At 42.9% G+C, this 19,753-nt stretch overlaps 1 protein-coding gene across 1 annotated transcript in view; it reads right to left on the reverse strand.

Annotated features, from left to right (window-relative positions):
* The window catches only part of Nt5e (5'-nucleotidase ecto), a 77,938-nt gene extending 58,893 nt beyond the window's left edge, over positions 1 to 19,045 (reverse strand). Inside the window, 8 exon segments of the mRNA XM_048354528.1 lie at positions 9,189 to 9,256; positions 9,259 to 9,301; positions 9,303 to 9,374; positions 9,377 to 9,409; positions 9,411 to 9,614; positions 9,717 to 9,961; positions 18,201 to 18,434; positions 18,934 to 19,045. Of these exon segments, the coding sequence (XP_048210485.1) occupies positions 9,189 to 9,256; positions 9,259 to 9,301; positions 9,303 to 9,374; positions 9,377 to 9,409; positions 9,411 to 9,614; positions 9,717 to 9,961; positions 18,201 to 18,434; positions 18,934 to 19,045 (1,011 nt within the window).
* Between the last annotated feature and the right edge of the window lie 708 nt (positions 19,046 to 19,753).

Genomic DNA, 19,753 nt, shown 5'->3' on the forward strand with positions numbered 1-19,753 from the left:
TAAATGAAATTCAAGTGTCAAATGAAAAGATAGCTACCCAGCTAAAAGATTTGAGAGGCAGTACTCAAAACCAAATTAAAATAGGTAATGAAGTAAAGAAGTCCATGCAGGACCTAAGAGATGACATGGAATCATCTGGAAAGACCAGACAGAAGGAAAAGAGATTTGAAATCAAGTAGCTAGCCTACAGTCCCAACTAACTGAAGCAGAGGATTGAATCTCAGGAGCTGAAGATTCCCTAGAATCTATGGAGAAAGATAAAAAATCAATACAAAACCAATCCAATCGACAAAACAGATCATTCCAGGAGCTCCAAGACACAATCAGGAAGCCCAATTTAAGGCTAATATGTATTGAGGAAAACCTGGAGAAAGAAGTTAATGGAATAGGCAACCTATTTAACAGAATATTAGCCGAGAACTTCCCAAATATCCAGAAGGATAGGCCTATACAGATACAAGAAGCATTTACAACCCCAAACCGACTAGACCAAAACAGGACATCCCAACGCCACATTGGGATTAATGCAGAATCAAGAGTACAAGAAAAGGATCCTTAAAGCTGTTAGGGAGAAGAAAACAATGACATATAAAGGAAAAGCAATCAGAATTACCCCAGACTTCTCAGCAGAGATGACGAAAGCAAGGAGAGCTTGGAATGAGGTATGCCAAACCCTAAATAAAACTAACTACCAACCAAGAATACTGTACCCAGCTAAACTCTCATTCATAGCCGAAGGTCAAATAAAAATCTTCTACAGTAAGAAAAAACTGAAACAATATATCTCCACCAAACGAGCTTTACAGAAAATCCTCAAAGATGTACTATACAGGGAAAATAATCAAGATCCCAATACAGACAGAGAAATGAACCCCAAATAGTAAACATCAGATCAAGAAATGGGAAGACACAGCTTTAAACAAGATAGTGATAATGAAAGGAACAAACGATCATCTCTCAATCCTAACTCTCAACATTAATGGACTTAATTCCCCAATCAAATGACATAGGCTCATAAGTTGGATGAAAAATCAAGATCCATCTTTCTGCTGCCTCCAAGAGACACATCTGTCCAGCAAAAGTAAACATCTTCTAAAAGTGAAAGGCTGGAATAAAATCTACCAAGCAAATGGCCCCCATAAGCAGGCCGGAGTTGCAATCCTAGTATCTGACAAAATTGACTTCAAATTTAAAAAGGTAAGAAGAGACAAAGAAGGTTACTACATACTAATAAAGGGATCTCTCCTACAGGAAGATATAACCACCATAAATATCACACACAGCAAATACAGGAGCACCCAACTTCATCAAACAAACACTACTGACTCTAAAAACACTCATAGGCCCAAACACATTGATAGTTGGGAACTTTAACACTCCACTGTCACCTATGGACAGATCAACACGCCAAAAACTGAACAAAGAAACCACAGAGCTAAACAATTGCATGGACCAACTAGACTTAACCGACATCTACAGAATATTCTACCCGGAAACAACAGTATACACATTCTTCTCAGCTGTACATGAAACATTCTCCAAAATAGATCACATCTTAGGGCATAAAGAAAATCTGTACAAGCTCAGAAGTATCAAAACCATTCCCTGCATTCTCTCAGACCACAATGGAATAAAAACAGAACTCAACTCAAACAGCCACCATAGAAAATCCTACAATTCAAGGCGACTGAACAACACACTGCTGAACCATCAGTGGGTCATTGAAGAAATTAAAATGGAAATTCAAATGTTTGTGAAATTCAAACAAGATGAAGACACAAAGTACAAGCTCCTTTGGGACACAGCAAAGGCAGTACTCAGAGGAAAATTTATATCTCTGAGTGCATACACCAACAAACTGGAGAAACAGCAACTCAATAATTTAAGGAAGCACCTTAATTTCCCTGAAAGAGAAAAATAAGCCAAACCCCAATTCAATAGATGGAAGCAACTAATTAAAATCAAATCAAAATTAAATTAATTAGAGATGAAAAAAACCATCGAAAGAATCAACAAAACAAAGAGTTGGTTCTATGAAAAAATCAACAAGATACACAGACCCCTAGCAAACCTGACCAAAAAACGAAAGCAGCAAACCTAGATAAACAAGATCAGAGATGAAACTGGAAACATCACCACAGAAACAACCAAAATTCAGAACACAATAAGGGACTATTTTGCAAACCTTTATGCCAACAAATTCGAGAACTTGGAAGAAATGGATGATTTCCTAGAAAAAACTGATATCCCCAAACTCAACCATGGAGATTTAAACCTTCTGAACAGACCCATATCCAGTATTGAAATAGAAATGGCAATAAGTGATCTCCCATCCAAGAAAAGCCCAGGTCCAGACGGATTCACAGCAGAATTCTACAAGGCCTTCAAAACAGAACTCACACCAATATTTCTCAAACTCTTCAATGAAATTGAAAGAGAAAGTTCACTACCAGACACATTTTATGAAGCCAGTATAACCCTCGTCCCCAAACCAGGCAAGGACTCATCACGGAAAGAGGACTATAGACAGATTTTCCTGATATACATAGATGCAAAAATTCTCAACAAAATTCTGGCCAATTGACTTCAACAGGTCATCAAAAAAATCATACACCACGATCAAACTGGATTCATCTCAGGGATGCAAGGTTGATTCAATATACGCAAGTCAATTAATGTACTCCACCACATCAACCAGAGCAAGGTAAAGAAACACATGGTTATATCACTGGATGAGGATAAAGGGTGTGATAAAATGCAGCACCCATTTATGCTAAAAGTCCCCGAAAAACTGGGATTCCAGGGACCATTCCTGAATATAATCAAGGCAGTTTACGACAAACCAACACCAAACATAACTCTAAATGGTGAAAAACTAAAGCCATTCCCTTTAAAATCAGGAACAAGACAGGGATGTCCGCTCTCTCCCCTTCTCTTCAACATTGTACTAGAATTCCTAGCCAGAGCAATTAGGCAAGAAGAAAATGTAAAGTGGATTCAAATAGGAAAAGATGAAGTTAAACTTTCTCTCTTTGCAGATGACATGATCCTATACCTAAAGAACCCCAGTGACTCTACTCCCAAGCTACTAGAGCTGATCCAAAACTTTGGCAAAGTTGCAGGATATAAAATAAACCCCCCAAAATCAATGGCATTTCTATATGCTAATGACCCAAACGCGGAGGCTGAAATCAAGAAAGCAACTCCTTTTTACAACATCCTCAGAAAACATAAAATACCTAGGAATAACCTTAACCAAAGAAGTGAAAGACCTCTTTGATGAGAACTTTAAAAACATGAAAAATGAAATTAAGGCAGAACTAAGAAAATGGAATAACCTCCCATGCTCCTGGATTGGAAGGATTAATATAATCAAAATGGCAATATTGCCAAAGGCTATCTACAAATTCAATGCAATACCCATTAATATCCCAACACCATTTTTTAATGAAATAGAGGAAGCAATCCAGAAATTAATATGAAACAATAAAAGATCCAGAATAGCAAAAACAATCCTAAGCAGAAAGAACAGTGCTAGAGGAATTACAATATCCAACTTCAAGCTGTATTATAAAGCTATAGTAATAAAAATAGCTTGGTATTGGCACCGGAACAGACCTGAAGACCAACGGAACAGAATTGAAGACCCAGAAATGAACCTACAGAACTACGCCTACTTAATCTTTGATAAAGGAGCTAAAAAGATAGTCTGGAAGAAAGATAGCCTCTTTAACAAATGGTGCTGGCAAAACTGGTTCAACACCTGCAACAAACTAAAACTAGATCCTTATATATCACCCTGCACCAAAATCAATTCCAAATGGATCAAAGACCTCGAAATCAAAACAGACACCCTGAAAACACTAAAGGAAGGAGTAGGAGAAACGCTTGGGCTCCTTGGCCCAGGACGGCACTTCCTTAGCAAAGACCCAGAAAGGCTACAAATCAAAGAAAGGTTGGATAAATGGGACTGCATCAAACTGCAGAGCTTCTGCATGGCAAAGGACATGGCTCGCAAGATAAACAGAAAGCCCACAGATTGGGAGAAGATCTTTACTGGCCATTCAATGGACAAAGGCCTCATATCTAAAATATCTGCAGAACTAAAAAAATTACATTCCTCCAAAACAAAACTGCAAAGAACCAATAGCCCCCTCATCATTTGGGCTAAAGACTTAAAAAGAGACTTCTCTGATGAGGAAATGAGAATGGCCAAGAGACATATGAAAAAGTGCTCTACATCACTGGCCATAAAAGAAATGGAAATCAAAACAACATTGAGATTCCATCTCACCCCAGTAAGAATGTCCTATATCAAGAAAACAAACAATGACAAATGTTGGAGGGGATGTGGCCAAAAGGGAACCCTACTTCCTTGTTTGTGGGAATGTAAACTGGTTCAGCCACTCTGGAAAGTGGTATGGAGATTCCTCAGAAGGCTAAACATAGAGCTCCCCTATGACCCAGCAGTCCCACTTTTGGGTATCTATCCAAATGACCACAAACAAAATCACACTAAATCCACCAGCACAACAATGTTCATTGCAGCACAATTTGTCATAGCTAGAATTTGGAACCAACCCAGATGCCCCTCAGTAGACGAATGGATCAGGAAAATGTGGTACATATAAACAATGGAATTTTATGCCTCTATCGGAAAGAATGACATTGCCCCATTTGTAAGGAAATGGAAGGACTTAGAAAAAATTATACTAAGTGAAGTGAGCCAGACCCAAAGAAACATAGACTCTATGGTCTCCCTTATAGGGAATAATTAGCACAGGTTTAGGCAAGTCACAGCAGAGGATCACAAGAGCCCAATAGCTATACCCTTATGAACACATAAGATGATGCTAAGTGAAATGAGCTCCATGTTATGGAAATGATTGTTATATCACTGTTGTAACTACTTTCAACGTGCTATGTGTGACTGTAGCTTCTTTTATTGATTATCTTCTTGTATCTCCTTTTTGTACCTACTGTGGTTGTGGTTGTACCTACACTATCTCTGTATCTTATCTGAGTATATTGGAAACCGTGTATACTGGTATTAGAACTAGGAAATTGAAAGAGAATACAAAAAAAAGAGACATACAGGGTAAAATAAGACAAACAATTACAAAAGCAATACTTGCAAAACTGTTTGGTGTAAATTAACTGAACAATTCATGGGGGGGAGGGGAGGGGGAATTAGGGATGAGGTAACAAACAGTACAAGAAATGTATCCAGAAACTGTAACCTCTCTGTACATCAGTTCGATAATACATTTTTTTAAAAAGAGAGAAATGGGGCTCGAAGGCTCATGGGAGTATCCAGGCCAAGGGTAAATGAAATGATTTGCACATCCTCACTCTATTCCTCATGCCTCAGAGGATACTAGTCCTTCCACTGTCACTTCGACACCACCTGGTCACTCATGCCAATATCCATCCAGTTTTCTGCTGCTGCCCAGTCCCAGGCTCTCTCAGGCTACCTCCAGAGTCTTTAAAACTGCTCCAAGAGCACTCCTAGAGATATGACAGATCTATACTTTCTCAAAGGTTCCAGCTCTAGCAGACTCCTTGGGCTAAACTGGATTCTAGAAGCCTTTCTTCATCCTCTAGTTGAAGGAAATTGTAAATACCTGTCCACAGCTGCTCTCCACCTCAATCTGAACCTCTTGTGTCTCAGAAATCAACATGCAGCAGGTGGTTGTGATGGGGGAGCCTTCACAATGGCATCAATAAACCCCTTGAGGCTTAGTATAATACAAGCACAAAGACAGTGAAAAAAAACCCGTTGGCCAGGAAGACTGCAAAACTGTAACATATATATTTAGTATTATAAGAACTATACTTCTAGTAGGTCAGATCCTGTTTTTCAGGCCCTGGTGACCTTCCCCCCTGCAGCCTATCATACTGTGTAGAGGTAAGTATTGATGAGGAGCTATCAGGAACATGGCCATCAAGCTGATGTCATTCTATCTGCCTCTGTCAGTGTTATATACGTAGCTTGGTTTTGGCCTCAGGCCTAAGTCCAAAGTAACTCCACTACACTAAAGTATTCAAAACATTCAGGATCATGAGCTGCAACTTGTAGCACAGGGTCTTTCTTTACTTAATTTTCCATTATAAATATGTGACATGATTAGCACCTGTGCTCAATTTGGCCTAAAGAGGGAATATTATTGGGGAAAACTAGAAATGTATTTATTATTGTTATTATTATTATTGTCAGTGATGGGGGCTTGAGCTCAGGGCCTAAACACTGTCTCTGAGCTCGTTTTGCTCAAAGTTAGAACTCTACCACTTTAAGCCACTGCTACACTTCTGGATTTCTGGTGGTTAATAGGAGATAAGAATCTTACAGGGTCTGGGGATCTGGCTCAGCAGAAGAGTGCCTGCCTGGTGAGGGCAAGGCCCCGAGTTTGGTCCTCAGCTCTGGGGGAAGAAAAAACAAAAACAAAAACAAAAAAAACTATAAAAGAATCTTATGGACTTTCCTGCCTAGGCTGACTTTGAACCTTGGTCCTCGTATCTCAGCCTCCTGAGTAGCTAGAATTATAGGTGTGAGCCATCAGCGCCAGGTTTCCCCCACCCTCCCTCCCTCCCTTCCTTAAACAAAAGGAGTTTACACAACTGTGGAGAACTTTCCTGTAATGCTAGGTATTCAGGAGGCTGAGATCTGAGGATTGTGGTTCAAATCTAGCCCAGGGCAGGAAATCCATGAGACTCTTATCTCCAGTTAACCACCAAAAAAACTGGAAGTTGTGCTGTGGCTCAACTGGTAGGGCACTAACCTTGAGCTGAAGAGCTCAGCTACAGTGCCCAGAGTTAAAGCCCCATGACCGACAAAAAGAAAAAAGAAAAGATTGCTAGGTGCCAGTGGCTCACATCTGTAATCCTAGTGACTCAAGAAGATCTGAGGATCAAGGTTCAACGCCAGCCCAGGCAGACAAATCCAAGAAACTCTTCTCCAACTAACCAGAACATTGCCAGAACTGGAGATGTAGTTCAAGTGGTAGAGCTCCAGCATTGAGTGAAAAATTTAAAGGAAGGCACCCAGGTTCTGAATTCAAACCCAGTACTAGCACAGAAAAAAAAAAATCAATCCAGGCTGATAAACCCAAGAAACACTTTTCTCTACTCTGGAAAAGCCCGAAGTGGTAGAGCTCCAGCCTTCAGCAAAAAAAGCCAAAGCACAAAGCCCTGAGTTCAAGCCCCAGTATTGGCACACACACATACACACACACGAAAAAATTATAAAGTTGTGATTTACACTTGAAGTCAAAACAAACTCACAAGGTTTATCTTTCCCTTGTGAGAGGAAGTAGTAGAGATCTAAACCAGCAACAATTCAATTACATAAATATTTAGATTGTTATTACTGCTTTGCAAAGCACCAGGCAGATTTAGCTGTGGAAAGAGTGAGGTTATGAGACCACAGAGTTCTCAAGACCACAATTCTACTGAGGCCTAATATCACTAACCCTTACCTGCGCCCCTCCCTGCATCAACTCTGGAGACTTATAGATCTGTCTGAATTCCTGCTGCTTTGAAAATCTCTCAACCCACACTCAGAGGCTCTTTCTCCTTCTAGTCTAAAAAATGAGAAAAAAAAAGTCCCAAACAACTGTGTGTCTCCGCAATTCCAAAGCACAGTATTGTGCTTTCCTGACCTGTGAGTTCTTCTTTGTGTGTGTGTGGGTGTGTGTGCATGTACACACATGCATACATATACACACACACACACACGAACACACACACCGATTCTGAAACTTGAACTCAGTCCTGGGTACTGTCTCTGAGCTTCACCCCCTCAGCCCCATAAATCTAATGCTTTTCCAGTTGAGCTGCAGGCTCCACTTCCAGCTTTTTGGTGGTTAACTGAAGATAATGATCTCATGGACTTTCCTGCCTGAGCTGGCTTTGAACCATAGTCTCTCAGATCTGTCTCCTGAGTAGCTATGATTACACGTATGAGCCGTGGGTATCTGGCTCTGTGAACACTTCTTGTACAAAAACAATCGCTATCTGCAGTGTTCTGCATCCCAGTTTGCACCCCATCTACCTTTCCCTTTCCATACTTTGTGACCCCAGATTCTTGAGACCTTACTCTGCCTTTTCTCTTATAGAGCTCTTAAATTTTCCTAAGCCCCAATTTTTCTATAGTTAACTGGATTCTTTTGTGCTAGGCTTTTGCACATGATTAAATTTAGATGGTGGGCTGAATTGCGCATACATTTCATTTATACGTATTTATTACTAGGTAACCTCTCTCTGCACCTTCTCTAAAATTATCCCAGGCTTCACATTTAATGCGGTACTGGGAAGTTCACATGAAACTTTCACATTTTAAGAACCTGGTCTCTCCCTCTCTCCCTCTCTTCCTCTCTCCCTTTCTCTGCCAGTCCTGGGGCTTGAACTCAGGGCCTGGGCACTGTCCCTGAGCTTCTTTTGCCCAAGGCTAGCACTCTACCATTTGAGCCACAGCACCACTTCCAGCTTTTTTTGTATATGTGATACTGAGGAATTGAACCCAGGACTTCATGCAAGCTAGGGCAAGGCATTTTACCACTAAGCCAACATCCCCTGTCCCTTTTTCTCTTTTCTTTTCTGTGTTAAGAGAGAAAGATACCGATATTAAGATGGACAGTTAGTAGCTGGCTCCAAGTCACACAGAAAATAGTGGGGTGGAAACCTAACCTAAGAGTTTATCGGGCCCTGGATTTTCAGGGTCAATAGGTTCTGGTATCCATTGAGTTCCGGTGTTGTTTGGGCCTGGTGACTTGGATAAATCACTCAGCCTCTTGTACCATCAGGTTCCCATCCCATAGAGCCAAGATAAGATATTTTTTGAACAACAACAACAAAAAGATATTCTTTGAAAGGGGTAACAGTGAGAGAGGATGCGGGACTAAGTTCAGTCCCAGCACTTGGTAACCATGGTCAGTGCTCGCACAGCGCCCCTTCTGAAAGCCCTGGTAGATGGAGCGGGCTTGGGCTGCCTTTAGTACACTCACCTCTTTGGGGCAGTCCAATAACCTGGCTTTAAGACAATCACCCAAAGGACTTGTGTCTGCATCCTCTCGTCAGGGTCTAGCTCTCTCCCTGCGTCCTTGAGTCCTGGCACAGGCACGCGGTGCCAGGGGCTGCCTCCCTCCAGCTGGTCTCCCCAGGCTCCCGCCGCGGGCGCGGCTTTTCCTTACCATGGCATTGTAGCGCAGGGCATTCATGAAGTGTGCCACCTCGGCGCCTTTGTACACGGTGAACCAGATGTGCCCTGGTACTGGTCGCCGGCGTCGAGCAGCAGCACGTTGGGACTCGGCGCGGCGGATCTGCTCCACCTTGGTGAAGAGGCGCGCCACACCGCCCACGCAGAGGGCTGGCGTTTGTTGCACTTGGTGGAGTCCTCGCTGGTCTGCTCTAGGCCGGCTGTGCACGTCGTTCGTGTGCAGGATCGTGAGCTCCCATGCGCCCGCTGCGGCTGCGCTCAGCGCTAGGAGCAGCAGCCGGGGCACTGGTGCTGGCGCGGCCCGAGACACATGGCAGCGGCGCGTGGAGCGTACGCGAGTGGCCGCGGGCCGGCCGGAGGGCAGGCAAGTGTAGGCAGGGACTGCTCCCAGCCCGGCTCCCTAGCCGAGGGGGCGGCCGGAACGGGCCGGGGGTGGGGCCGCATCCGCCTCGCTCCGCCTTCTCGGCGGGCGCAGCGGCCAGGCGCGCTCCCCAGCGGTCACCCGAGCCGACCCCTGGCACCCGGGGCTGCCCGGGCGCCGCGGAAGCTTGGCACCCGCCGCCGGCAGGAACAGTGCGGGGATTGTTCCTGGCGGTGAGCGGGTACCCGCCGCGGTCCCATTCCTATGGGGAGCCAGGGTGCAGGCGGCCCCGCTGTGGGCGCGCTGCTCTCCCCGTGGACTTGGAGGGGTCGGCCCCGGGTGTAGAAAGATCCCCGCGGACTCGCACTCTCGGGGACACAGAGTTTCTGGAGGGAAGAAAATTCGCAGGAAAAAGCTGATCGCAAAAAAAAAGGGGGGGGGCAGGGAAACGGGGTGGAAAGAAAGGCGGCCACCCAGCGGCGGGGGGAGGTGGGAGTGAAAGGAGAGGAGCGGGAGCGCGGAGCGCGGCGACTAGTGCTCGTGGGCCGAAAATCGCGTCGTGACTTGTGGCGCTCTCTGCGGGTTGAGGACGCACCAAGTCTGCGTTGTTCAGATTTGATCTCAGAAGCCAAGAAAAAATATCGGGATGTAGTAGTCCGTTTACTTAGGATTAAAACCCCACTGATAAAACGGTGGCAGTGCGCAGACAGCTCCCAGAAGCTGAAAAGCATCAGAGGGTGGGGCCGGGGGCGCGGCGGGGTGTGGGGGGGCATTTCAACGGCTTTTGCGGTTAAGTGAGCATGTTGCTGCCTTGCCTTACCTTTCTAGCCGTCCCTTTCTTTCAGCTCTGTTTTGAGGTAGGGGTGTGTGTGTGTGTGTGTGTGTGTGTGTGTGTGGTGTGTGTGTGTGTGTGGTGTTCAATGCAAAGCATTTAGCAAGGAATTCAGCTGGGGTGCTGGTAGCTCAGCCTGTGACCCTAGTTACTCAAAAGGTTGAGATTTGAGGTTCTCAGGTCGAAGCCAAAACGGGTAAGAAAGTCTTAATCAGCAAACCTGAAGTGGAGCTGTGGCTCAAAAGGTAGAACTCCAGCCTTAAGCAGAAAAAAAGCTAAGGGACGATGTTATTACTCAACTCCAGTCCCAGTACCAGCATAGAAAAAAGAAAAACAAAAACCCACAGAATCCATACATTAGTTTTATGAAATTGAAACTGCTACAGATTTTCTCTGTTTAACATGGATTGAGTCCTCAGTTTATAAATATAATCTAGCACATCTGGGAAGGGGGAGGACAAAGAAAATTAGTTTGGTTCCCCATTATATATTTTTGCACATTACACAGAACAGCATATTTAATTCTCATACTTCTTCAAAGTGCATCAAGGCAGTTTTTTTTTTTAAGTTTTGTCTATCAACTGTGGTAAAATAGGAATAACAGATAACAATTTTAGCTGTTTCAAGGGTACAATGCAGTGGTATTCACATTGCTGTGCGGCCATTACTGCCAAGGATCTCTAGAGCACCTCACAGTGACCTTCAGTTTGTTCCCTCTCAGCCACTGGCAACCAGCATTGTCTCTACGAACTTGACTCTTCTAAGTACATTATGGTTGTCCTTTTGGGACTGCCTCATCTCACTATGTCTTCAAGATTCTTCCTTGTAGCACAGTTTGTCAGATTTGTGATCTACTTTATAAGACGGATAATGTCATTCTCTCTATTATATATAATATTATATAATATATAATATAAGATAGCATATATATAATATATATTTAATTATTTTGTTCATCAGCTAATGGATTGCTCTTGTGAGTAATACTGCTATGGATATAGATGGACAAATATGTATTAAAGTCCCTGCTTTTACTTCTTTATTTTTTATTTATTTTTACATTTACTTTGTTGTTACTACAGAGGTGCCATACAGAAGGGTTACAATTACATAAGTCAGGTAATAGGTACATTTCCTTTCTTACAGTGTCTTCTGTTCCCTCATTTTCTCCCAGCCCCTCCCTTCTGTCTCCACCTGCAAGCTGTACAGTTCACTTTCATCAGTGTCCAGTGAGCTCCACTTTTCACCCTTTTCCCCTTGAGTTCTGTACCCTTCCCAACCCTACTAAAGATGTACACTGGAATATACCTTACATAAAGAAGACAAATCATCAAAAACTAAGAAAGAAAGAAAGGAGAGAAGGGAGGGAGGAAGGGAGGGAGAAAGGAAGGAAGGAGAGGTTTCTTGTTTCTATATCTTGGAGTTTGTTTCAGTATGTATGTATTTTATATAAATATAAAGATGTACTTAGGCACTGCATTTTTGTGTTTCTCTCCTACGACTATCCTCTTTTGGTCTCACTGTTTGAGAGAATCCTGTATAATTTATCATATCCCAGTATACTTTAGATCTAATTTCTGCACAACAGAGAGAACATTCTTTTTATTTTTTATTTTTATTATAAAAGGTGATGTACAGAAAGGTAACAATAACATAAGTCAGGTAATGAGTATATTTCTTTTTGGACAATGTCACCCCTTCCCTCACTCTCTGCTTTTACTTCTTTTGGCTTATACACCAAAGTTAAATAGCTAATTGCTAGATCATCTATCTATCTATCTATCTATCTATCTATCTATCTATCTATCTATCTATCTATCTTTTCTATCCATGCATATGCATCTATATATCTATATATTTAAGAAAACTGTCACATTTTCTTCTAAAGTGGATATAACAAGTTACTTTTCTTTTGTTCTTTCTTTCCTTTTCTGTTTTTGTGTGGTGTGTGTGTGTGTGTGTGTGTGTGTGGGTGTGTGTGTGGTGTGTGTGTGTGTGTGCTGGTACTGGGGCTTGAAACCAGGGCCTTACCGTCTTGCTTGGCTTTTTCACTCAAGGTGGTCACTCTTCTGGCTTTTCGCTTTTTATTTGAGATAAGAGTCTTACAGACTTTTCTGCCTGTGCTGGCTTCAAACCTTGATTTTCTTTCTTTTTTTTTTCTAAATTATGGGACATTTCTTTATTAAATATCTTTAAGATGATAAGCAGGGGGGTTACAGTTACATATGTAATATCATGGTGACATTTGTTTTTAAACAGTTACTCCATCCTTCATTTTCCTCCCACGTACCCCACCTCTTTTTTTCCCCCTCTTCCCCATCCAAGTTGTAAGGTTCATATCCACATTAGCGGTCAAGTGAGTATCATTGTTGTATTAGTTTATCCTTTGATTTGCTGTTTTCTGTGATTCCCTTTCCCTTCCCCTGGTCAAATAATCTTATATACAAGACACAAGATATAGAAAACTAAGAGAATTGAGAAAAAAACAATAAACTACATACAGAGCACAATAAGAATCTCATGTTTCCATACATTGGAGTTCATGTTGATATACTTCATTATATATGGATCCTATGCATTAAGTAATTGGGTTGTTGGAACCCCCTGTTAAGAATATCATAGATATATTCTAGTTCTTACAAATGAGGGAAACCATAAAACCTACTAAAAATATTTACAAACCTTGATTTTCTGATCCCAGCCCTCTAGAGTAGCTCAGCTTTCATTTTCATTATCAACAGATGAGTTTTCTAGTTTCTCTGAATCCTTATCAACAATCATTTTCTTTAGAATAGTTTTAAAAGCTACTCATGGGTACCTCATTGCGGTTTTGATTTGCACTTCCCTAGTGAGTAGTAATGTGGAGCATCTTGATTGACCATTTGTATGCTTTCTGGTAGATAGAAATACTTGTAGAAATATTGTAGAAACGTTTAATTATGCCTCTTCCTTCTGTTTTAATTGAGCAATAGAAGTCTTTTATATATTCTAGATATTAATCTCATAGAAGTCTTTATAAATTCCAGATATTAATCTCATAGTAGTTTTTTATATGTATTCTAGATATTGATACCATAGAAGACTTTATATGTTCCAGATATTAATTCATTAATATTCTATATATTAAGCAAATATATGAATTAAATTTTTTGCCCGTTCAATGGTCTATGATCCCTGAGGAAAATAGAATATTAGCATCAAATTCCAAGTCCTTTTTCATTTCCAACACACTTGTCAAGTCTATGGGATGATGAAAGCAGGAAGAGAGGACAGGGTTCTCGTAAGAGGGTTCTGGAGGGCCTCTGACTCCTCATGCTGGGAACTAGGGCAAACTGCTATCTACAAATATGTTATCTAACCTATTTTCTGCCCATCTGCTAAGTCAGCCATTCCTTGGAATTCTGAGCTAATGATGTCATTAAATATTATAATCTAAGTTATAAAAGTGTTCTCCCTGTTGTAAGCAGTATAGAGGAAGCAGTATGGAAGGTAAGTGGGGCTAGTCCAGTTCACTGGACCTTACACTAAGGTAGTAAAGCAGCAATGTGACAGACAGATGCTCTTGGCCCAAGGGGTCAAGAGTAGCTGGGATTATAGGCATGAGCCACCAGCACATTTAGATCTTTATTAATCCATTTTGAATTATCATTATCTTTTTTTATTGTACCAGTCCTGGAGCTTGTACTCAGGGACTGGGCACTGTCCCTGAGCTTTTTTGCTCAAGGTAGCACTCTACCACTTGAGTCCAGCTCCACCTCTCGCTTCCTGTCAGGACTGGCTTTGGATTATGATCTTCATGTCTCAGCAGAGGATCAAGGTTCAAAGCTAGGGTTACAGAATGAGCCACCAGCTCCTGGCTTGAATTAACTTTTGTATATGGCTCAAGTAAAATTTCCTATTTATTATTTTCTGTATAGATAACCCAGTTTTCTCAGTGTTGTCTGTTGAAAAGACATTCTTTGTGAACCTTGTTTTTAAGATGTGGGATTCCAGGCTCAGAGAATGCAAATACTTGCTCAGGAAAAGCCAAGGTCTTTTATATTCTACTTCTAGTCAACAGGAAATTTCTTTGCTTTCTCCAGAAGGGAATGAACTGTATCTTCTCTCATTTCCTGGACTGTACTTACAATTTCATTTTACTGTATTTTTTATTTTCCCCTATGTGTTTAAAGCCTGTGCTTTTCTTTCCTCTAAGTGATGAAAGCAGAGCAGCTGCTAGTGCGGTTCAAACAGCATTGAACTAAACTCTGCTTTAGAGGCTGTGAGCAATAATGAGAGGAGGGCTTGGGCCTCTAGGTGCTGCTGATGCTGCAGATGAAGCGAGGCTGTTTGTATGAACAGTTGCAAGGTCATAGAAGATTAATTCAAGTGAGGAAGGACGATATATTTAAAGGATGTTCAATACATAATTAGGACTTGATCTATTGTTCATTGGTTAGACTTAAGAGATTAATGGAGCTAGTGTTTGTTAGCATTTCCCTAGCCTCAGGTCCTCAGCTCCTCCCACTAGCCCCCAGATCCACCCATACTTAATGAGCCACTCCTACTCACTACCTACCTACTTCCCCTTTATCCCCAGAGAGAAGCTGCTACCTGGATAAGGTACAGATGCCATGTATCTCCCTCTCCCGTGGTAACTATGGCCCCACTAATAAACCTCCTTCTGAACCTTCTTCTCCTGTCTGTGATTATCTCCACATGGTCCTCTGGGATGGCTGGGACATCTCCTTTCATTGGTGCCGAACCCGGGATAGGTTCCCTGGTAGATTTGCTCCCCCATTTCTGGGGGGCAAGCTGCCTCCGGGACCTATTCTGCTGTCCTAAGCCCACCCAGAGGACCACCAAGGTAACTTCTCCTGACCGAGCGCTCTACTTCCATCCACCACGACTATCTACAAATTTGCCTTCACACCCAGGGTAAGTGATCATCTAACCGGGGACTTGGATCCGATTTTCTGATTTACCATCCATGGCTTCAAGGCCACACTATGCACTCAGTCCGGGACACAGAAACTGGGGTGACAACCTCATTGCTGATTGTCTCCTACATTTCAGCTGACCAGAGTAATACCGAGGATGCTTGGTATTTAACTCTCCAGCTCCACTAATCACTTACCATGCAAGGGGCACAATCATCCCCCACAACAGATTTGAAACTCCAACCAGGGTGAGTGACCATTATCCGGGAGCTTGGATTTTCCTTAAAGCCACTGGGCCACCATAAATCTTGGCTCCAAGTTCCGAGCCCCACTCCCAGGGAAGGCCACTGGGCCGCCGACCTTAAGCCACTGGGCTAGGTCAAGGGGATCAGCAATTGTGGGTGTTTGGAGTCAACTGATCTTTAGTTCAGCTCTGCTGGTCACTCATAAAGTGGGGGACAGTCTAAAATGCTTCAGGAAAGCTGCTCAAGTTTGAGCCCATCTTACAAATTTGGAATATTTTAGAGCCCAATCTTACAAATTTGGAATATTTTACAGGACTTACATAACTTCTATGAGCGCTTGGGCAGATGGAGTTCTCTCTCTCTCTGCCTCTCTCTAAACCCTGCCTGCCTGCCTGTGATATAGGATGGGCTGGTATTAGCTTTCAAAGGTACCAATGTTTGTTTAACATCTGCTTTGAAAGACACAAAGGTTTTCTGTTCTTGTTATTGATGTTTGTTAAGCTTGGAGATTCAGTTAAATTCTGCTTGTTGTTGGCTAAATCCTAAGTTTTCTCTTAGCATTGACCATGTGGTGGACAATAGAATTGGTTTTAGCAAGTGCCATCTTGGTTCCATCAAGGTTCCAAAAACTCTTGGAGGTGGAGTCCCACCCACCCCCAGGTAATGGGCGTGCCAAATTCCTCAAGGCTGGGCTGGGATGTGGAGACTCAAGCTCCCGGTAACCCTGACCCCCACCCTAAACTCTGCAACTGTAGCCTTGCAATTCAAATGTGCCTTGCAATTCAAATGCTGTGAAGTGAAGGCATCTTCCTGTGAGCCTACTAACGCTCTGACCAGCTCCACCACCATTATGCCATGCCAAGTGTCTGTTCTGTTCCTGTCCTGTCTCCTGTCTCTTGGACCTTCTCTGGTCATAGCATCCCACTTTAGCTCCCCATTGGAGCTGAATTGGTTTCTCAAAATGTGGCTTCTCCATTTCCTTGCCGGATAATCTGTGAAAATTTTTGTTTGCTAGAAAAGTGTTTGTTTTCTAACTGACCACGTGGTTCTAAAATATGGGCAAAATAATATCATTTTGCCACTGGAATTCCAGAAAACTTACATGGCCAATTTAAAAGAAAAAATTCTAAGTACGCTCCAAAGCTTGTGCACAACTGTCTGTATGTCTGTCTGTCTGTCTGTTGGTAAAACATGTAGAAACTGGCATCATGGTTTCAAAATTACTTGCTTTTGACTACTAAACTGATCTTTGCAGCCTGTGGGTGGAGTCACAGTGAACAGCCTGGAGGCAATCCTGACTCTTATCACCAGACAAAAGAAAAAAACCGAGGTTTTAAAACCCAAACTGATCATGTTTGGGTGCAAGCAAATGTGTCTAAGAAAAACTCCAAAAGGTTCTAATATGCAGCACATGGAATTAAGTACAATGATGTAAAACCAGTGTGTTATTTATGTCTATCTATGCTAAAAGTCAAGTGTACATCTGATCCTGACAATTCTTTGGTATAGACTAAGATTTGCTTCTCCATTTTTCTCTCCTGTGTTCTCATAAATTCTTTAAGATCAAGGGACCAGAGTCATTTTGGAATGAGTGTGCAAATGTGGCTGCCAACCTCCATTTTCCTGACCCAAGAGTCACAGCACAGCACAGGGTCTTAACAATATGGAGTTTCCTAGGTCCTTAACAGCAAAGCAGTTTACAGAAATAAAATTGTCAGTTACTAGCTACAAGATGGTGGTTACAATTCTTAGTTTCTCTTGTGGTTTCTTTTTCCCTGGACTTGTTTGTGCTGAGGGCTAGTGGACTGTACATGCTGTTCTCCAGACTGGGAGCCATCTTAGGTTTTCTACTGCCTTTCATTCTCCTCTTGTCTTATGTGCATGGGGAGCCAATCCTGGTTCCCCTTGCCATAATTCTCTGAGTCTTCTCTCTGGAGTGGTTGGTACTGGGCCCACAAGACCATTAATTGCACAGTATTCACCCTGTCTTTTACAAAAGACACTAGCTTGTTAATAACACATGGGCCAATGGTCAAAAGGAGCAGTAGCATTATGAGGGTACCAATAAGGGGGACCAACCACTGTGTAAGGGACCTATGGAGCCAACTCCAATCTGTCCTATGTTGCGGGTGCTGACTTAGGGTCTCTCGAAGGTTTTTGAGAGCCTTTACATTTTCTTCCACTAACCCTGACTCATTAACAAAGTAACATCATTCTTCTCTCAGAAATACACAGGTCCCTCCTTCGGCTGCAGTACGTAGATGTAATGCCCTTTGGTTTTGTAAGGTCACTGCGGCTAGTGAATTTATCTGGCATTGTAAGGAGGCTAAAGACACCACAGAGGGTTGGGTGGCTTCCCCTAATCTGTCTTCAAACTCCTGTGCCAGCTGGAGAATATGCCCTAGGGCTCCCCCAGCCACAGCTACACTCCCCACAGAGGTTACCAGACTTACCCCTATCAAAACGGGGACAGAGATGGTCCGGTGGACCCTATAATGGGCCATTACCTGTTGATGGATCTCTCCTTTGGTGTACATCGTTAACTGGGGCACCACCGTAACTAATAGACAAAATTCTACAGTTTGATTAATGGAGGCTTGGAGAACTCCCACACACCAGAACAGCGTACCATTTGGAGCCTGAATGGGAGAGGTCACCGGTATCGTCTTTTGACAGGTTACATTTAGAGGCAGAGAGGTGCAGCTAAAGCCTGAGGGGTGGGTGTACGTAAGGTTCCCACAGTAACATATGGAGGGGAAGTCACTTCCAGGGTCCCACAGGGATATGTCGAGAACAGGTTCTCCGCACTCAAAGGGGGTTATAGCTGTTAATTGGGCCTCTGTTTTGCTTGGCATAGGTACAGCTATAAATGAGGGACGTTTTAAAAAAGCACACAGGAAGCACTGGGTTACATTGAATCCTGTATAAATTTGGTTGATAAGAGAGGCAGTTTCTTGGATAACTTGGGGCCGGGGGTGTAGGCACCTTCCAGGCCTAGTTACTCCTTGGGCTTGGACCACCTGTTTCTGTAATTCCTGCTCCAAGTGTAAAATGGACTGTTGAATCTCCTTAGGGTTGGGGGGGGTAGCTATGAGTTCTCTAGAAATATACTACACTGCTTTTAATGGGGTAGAGTAATGGGGGGGGTAGAGTAAGAATGGTAGATTTTTTGCCTCCACTCTGTTTTCCCAGTGCTTATCCTAGGGGTCATATATAGTAAAATTTAGCTGGCAATCTCCCTCACACTGTGGGGGCGGGGGCGCAGGTAAAAATATTGGATTGGGGAGTCCAGGTAGCATGTATTCTACAGGACCAGTAGGGACATCCTCCATAGTAATCTGTATACTTAGCACCTGGCTTACAGTAGTCCGATTTCTGATCAGAGGAACAGTCTGGTTGCCTTCTATCCCTTGCATAGGTCTGATTCTCGTTCTGTCTTGGGGGAGAATATTGAAAGTAATTGCTGATGCGCATCTGGGTTTTGGGCAGTCCCCCCATCCAATAATCTGATTTTTGTCAGCCTTGTTCCCAAGGTTTCTCTGATTTTTAATCTCCAATGAAACTGCTCAGCCATGGTACCAACAAAGCAGGCAAAAAACATGCACAACAGGGAGTAACTCATTATGTTTATACACTAATATCCTCTCAAGCTTGAGTTTCACGAGCCTTTGCTGTGTAGTTTAAGTTTCAGTGGGTTATGGTTGCTCATGGGGATTATTTCCCACTCTGGTTCCTGTCCGTTCAGGAGGAAAAAGTCTCTCACGTGAGCCGTGGAGGCTGCCTTGGCGTGGGAGTGGTGAATCCAGGAAGCAATCCTGTCCACTTTGAGAGAAGTGGGTGTGGTGAGAAGTACCACATATGGTCCTTTCCAGCGAGGTCTCAGGGTCTCCTGCTGGTGTCTTCTGACATAGACCCAATCTCCTGGTTGGAAGTCCTGTGGTTTGGGTGGAGGTCCAGCCTCATAGAGTGCTCAGAGACGAGGCCACATGTTCTGGTGGACTTGTTGCAGGGCTTTTAGGGAACGTAAACGATCAGAATCATCAAATTCTACTAGCAGTTGTTCAGACAGGTTGAGGATTATGGGGGGAGGCACACCAAACATGATCTTGAAAGGTGTTGCCCCCAATTTATACGGAGAATTCCATACCCTGTACAGGGTGAAGGGAAGGAGAGTCACCAGTC

The sequence above is a fragment of the Perognathus longimembris genome, chromosome 9, assembly GCF_023159225.1.
Source record: "Perognathus longimembris pacificus isolate PPM17 chromosome 9, ASM2315922v1, whole genome shotgun sequence".
In the NCBI taxonomy this organism is placed as follows: domain Eukaryota; kingdom Metazoa; phylum Chordata; class Mammalia; order Rodentia; family Heteromyidae; genus Perognathus; species Perognathus longimembris.